The sequence below is a fragment of the Cupressus sempervirens genome, chromosome 7, assembly GCF_028749045.1.
Source record: "Cupressus sempervirens isolate cs-2001-9-10 chromosome 7, ASM2874904v1, whole genome shotgun sequence".
NCBI classification, from domain to species: Eukaryota; Viridiplantae; Streptophyta; class Pinopsida; order Cupressales; family Cupressaceae; genus Cupressus; species Cupressus sempervirens.
In genome coordinates this window covers 510,141,744-510,146,495 of record NC_143124.1, presented here as the reverse complement: position 1 = coordinate 510,146,495, position 4,752 = coordinate 510,141,744, and the positions used below count along the sequence as shown (strand labels likewise).

Sequence of the window (4,752 nt, the reverse complement as noted above, 5' to 3'; positions counted from 1 at the left end):
ACCATTTTGCCAACAATCTCCCCCTCAGCATAACCCGAGGAGATTTGAACCTGTGACCAAGCTCTGATACCACTTGTTAGAGTGGTGGTTGCCGTTGCACCAAAAGATCGACCTGTCAATGCCTGATACAACCATTAGACTTACAAAATCCACACGAGGCAGTTAGTCCCCTGTCACAAATCTTGAGGGGAGCGCTGTGACTGTTTTGCCAACAGTTCCAGCCTTTTTTAAACTCTTAAGGTGATGAATTTGACTATTAAGCATGGTAAAAAGTATGTAACACAAATCTATGCTAATTTTAATGTCTAAATAGTAATGCAAACGGTACTATACTAAGTTTCTTGTGGGCTGAAAAGCTGCAATAATTTGACACATCATCCAGGAAATCATTTTAGTATTTATATTGTACTCTATGTTTCTTCAAGATTGAGAGATGGGGTTGTAGTAGTATGTGAGGACATGTTTACCACATGCAAGTAACTTTCTCAAAATTTTGAGGTTGGCAACAGATCAAAATCTTTACAATCATGCAATACAAGAAAATTATGAGCACATCTACAGATTTTCAATTATTTTAAATTGTTAAACAACATTTAACATTCTAAAGGGGTGAATAAAAATAATAGTAAGAAATGACATCTAAAGATGAGCATTCAATATTGGCCCTTAATTAATTTCAAAATTGAGTGACATAGATTGGCTATGAAATGTAAATATGAATAATTGATAGTTATACTGCTAAAGATCATAACAATATGACCCACTTTATCTTGTTTTCAATATCACAGATTATTTTTTCTATTTTTACAAACAATGGTTGACATGGGCTTCAAGATATCCAAGGCACGTGACCAACAGATAGAAGATGTCCCTCATATCTCTGAAATAAATGCCTGACAAGGCCAAAACAATCTGAAACGTATCTGAGATATGAGACAAGGTTCAGAAAAGAAGATGCTCTCCGGAGGTCCACATCCAAGCCCCCACATCCCCAAAATATCCTGCGCATTCAAAATGGCCCCAGAAGCCATGGGAAACATCCCCATGGAAAAGTAATTATAAATATTCGCAATCAACAAAACTGATTTAACATTAAAAAGAGATTCATATACCTCATCTTAGATCTCATATACCTCATCTTAGATCTGATATGTGCATGCAACTGTAGTTTTTGATAGTAATCTGATCAATGCAATATCTCCTGTCATTTTAGAATAGTGCCACAATTCAGCAAAAGACCAAATGTGATCACAATTCAATGGCAAAAGATTTCCATGAAAATTGGAGACTGGCCTGCAACCACCTTATTTTTAACATAGAGATGATGGCCATTTTTAATCCATCTGCATAATCCATAACCAGAAGATATATACCCCAAATCTTCAATGCTAATTTGTGAAAATCACACTGCATGTGACAGATATACAGATTCATATACCTCATGTTAGATCTGATATGTGCATGCAACTGTAGTTTTTGATAGTAATCTGATCAATGCAATATCTCCTGTCATTTTAGAATAGTGTCACAATTCAGGAAAAGACCAAATGTGATCACAATTCAATGGCAAAAGATTTCCATGAAAATTGGAGACTGGCCTGCAACCACCTTGTTTTTAACATAGAGATGATGGCCATTTTTAATCCATCTGCATAATCCATAACCAGAAGATATATACCCCAAATCTTCAATGCTAATTTGTGAAAAGCACACTGCATGTGACAGATATACAGACAAAATCAATCTCGACCAAGGCATACATAATTGACAAGGTTTCTACTCGGAGGTGCTGCCAAAACCAAGAAACCCCACATAAAGAGCGTATTAAAACAGAATCAGAAAATGCACTCGAGTTGACAAAATAACTTCAGCCAACTCATATGGCTTATCTCTGAATGAATTTTATACAGAAATTTATAACGGGAAGACATGGTGCAAGGGTTTGAGAGCATTAAGAGAAGCAGAGACTGCTAAATCAAAACTTTTGTTTTGACTGTATAAGAATCCCCACAATGATTTCACATGTTTTAGCTGGTAAACTTATGCTCAATGCTTCCCATTGGAAAATTTTCGGCTAATCCCTTCTCTCCATTCTTTTGCAATCCATTGACTCTTAGAACACAATATGTCACAGCATTGGGTGTAACGCCTACTTTCAACATTTTTCCATAAATCTTTAGAGCATTCCAAGTGTCATGCTGATTGCAGTATCCCCATATAAGGATAGTGAAAGTAAAAACATCAGACTTCAGACCATGATTTGTCATTTCAACATGAAGCTCCAAAGCTTTTCGCATATTTCCATCTTTGCATTGTCCGTATATTAGACTTGTGTAAACAAAAATATTTGGCTTAGAAATAGAATTATTTTCCTGTTCATTAATTGCATCAACCCCAGTTGTATTTACAACATGCGAATCATTTCTCGTCTTTTCCTTATAAAGTTCCATTGCTTCATTCACTTTGCCTTGCTTGCAAAGACCATTTATTAAAGTACTTATGGTAAAAACATTCGGCTTAAGGTCCCTCCTCACCATTTCATTATAAATATTAAAAGCCTCTTGCATATTACCCGTCTTACAATAGCCATTAATCAATGCCGTGTAAGCAACAATATCAGGTGTAATGCCTTTAACCAGCATTTCAGTATACAGTCCCAAAGCCTTTTCCATCTTCCCTTTCTTGCAGTATCCATCAATCAAAATGGAAAAAGTGACAACATTAGGCACCACTCCATTCTCCACCATTTGCACACAAAGTGCCAAAGCTTGGTCGAGTTCTCCCATTCTGCAGAACCCGTCAATCAATGTATTGTATGTGATACAATTTGGATACACGCCCTTCTCGTGCATCTCAGCAAGCAAATTTACTGCGTCTGTAATCCTGTATCCCATACAAAAACCTTTCATGAGTGCAGTGTAACTGAAAACGTCGGGGACAAGGCCCATCTCGCACATCTGGAAATGTAGTTTAGATGCTGTCTCCATATTTCCCTCTTTGCAATTCCCGTCAATCAGGCTATTATAAGTAACAGTGTTAGGTTTTACCCCTCTTTGCTTCATTTCAACAAGCAGTTTGTTTCCTTCGTCCACATTTCCTTCCTTGCAGTGCCCATCAATTAACGTGCCGTAAGTAACAACATTGGGCTTAATTCTTTTCTGGATCATATCCCCATACAACCTGATCGCCTCCTGCATAAACCCCTTTTTGCAATACCCATCCATCATAGCATTATACGTATACAAGTTAGGAATCAACCCATGGTCCTGCATTGTGCTAAACAGATCGTTTGCTTGATACAACTTGTCTACCTTACATAGAAGACATATCAGAATGGTGTAAGTGACAACTGTGGGAACAATTTTATTATTCTTCATTTCGTCAAACAATTCAAAGGCTTTCTGCAGCTTACCTTCCTTGCAGCAGGCATTGATGAGAGTGTTGTATATATAAACATTGGGACGAAGAAGACCACTGGAAGTCATGTCTCCATACACAATCCAAACAGTGTCTATTCTGTCCATTCTCACCAATGTGCTCAGAAGGGTGTTGCAGGCACGAACCATTGGCATAGACATGTGCCCGAATCTTCTACTCCTCTGCATCCTATAAATTGTGTCTAAGGCCTCCTGGACGTTACCCATTTGAGCATAAGCAGTGACCAAGACATCAAAGACATGACAAGAAGAATCATGGCCAAGGCTCTTTACAGCGCCGTTAAGGGCATTAAATACTTGGGTATGAGGATCCACTTCATGTTTTTCAGCAAATGCAATGAACTCCTGCATCAAGGCTTCAGCTTTACCCAGCATCTTACCCCTTGCTAGGATATGAATGATTGTGGAATATGTTAGTGCTGTGTGACAGAAATCTTTCTGTTTTCCCGCCCAAATGAATAAACCCAAAGCTTTTGGGGGATTCTTGAGACGTAGCATGGCCTGCACTGCATAAAATGGCTCAAGATCCACTCCAGCTCTATTGTAATCAAGCTGGGTTTCCCAGTTGTTGCTTTCTTTTATTGTTTGGCAAATATAATTAATAAATTCCTCGTTTTTGCTTGCATTCGAATCGTGCAGGTCTTGTTCAGTAACCAGGCCTCTGCTGATATAAGAGCAATTGCCGATGATTTTCTTCATCGCTCTCGTGGAATGTTTTCTCCGGTATTTAAAGATTTGCATCGTCCCTCTGATCATTACCGGCTACAGTTCTGCTCGACATGTCAACTGTCATTACAAAAATGGTTCTGGCTCATAAAGTAAGACAATAGCTCTGTTAAAGTTCTCTAAAAAAACATCGGCATGCATGCTGTTACGCGGCATCCGTAAGCCTGTCTAGGGTTTCTTAGGAACTTCGTCATCTAATTTTTATGGAGTGGAAGGTCTCATGAAGTGAAACTAAAAGTGTAAATATGCGCTAGTGGGGAAGGTGGGGGGTTAGAAATTGTCTCACTGGCTTAGGTCTTTTGTCTTTCACTTATCAATCAAATATATTTTTTAATTCTTGTCAATATTATTTTAAAATGATTTAGTCATGTAAATTAACAATGCAATTCATGAGACCACGAGCTTTCATAAATTGTCGAGGTTAAACTTTTAAGCATAAACATCACTTCAAGATTCATGGGACCTCCCACTTTAAAATTGTTCTAAAAAGTATCAGTAGCACCTGTTGAATGTTTTTAGGAAGCGAGGGACAAAATTTGTGAGCTGCTAACCAGCAAAGGCCACCATAGAAATGAGTAAACTAGTTTTT

The 4,752-nt window shown here is 37.9% G+C and overlaps 1 protein-coding gene across 5 annotated transcripts; it reads right to left on the bottom strand.

Annotated features, from left to right (window-relative positions):
• Positions 1-646: 646 nt before the first annotated feature.
• Positions 647-4,386, bottom strand: LOC149547766 (uncharacterized). Of its 5 annotated transcripts, none has more exons than XR_016353922.1 (2): positions 1,113-4,386; positions 647-1,001 (listed from the first exon to the last, which is right to left on the bottom strand). XR_016353922.1 is itself a non-coding variant. In XM_089791824.1 (2 exons), the coding sequence occupies exons 1-2, from the start codon at positions 4,191-4,193 to the stop codon at positions 2,028-2,030; spliced, it is 2,061 nt and encodes a 686-aa protein (XP_089647950.1). In that variant the 5' UTR covers positions 4,194-4,385; the 3' UTR covers positions 647-2,027. The 5 variants fall into 5 exon arrangements, 1 of the variants encoding a protein (XP_089647950.1); XR_016353919.1 differs by having other exon boundaries at positions 1,134-4,385; XR_016353920.1 differs by having other exon boundaries at positions 647-1,112; positions 1,439-4,385.
• Positions 4,387-4,752: the final 366 nt, after the last annotated feature.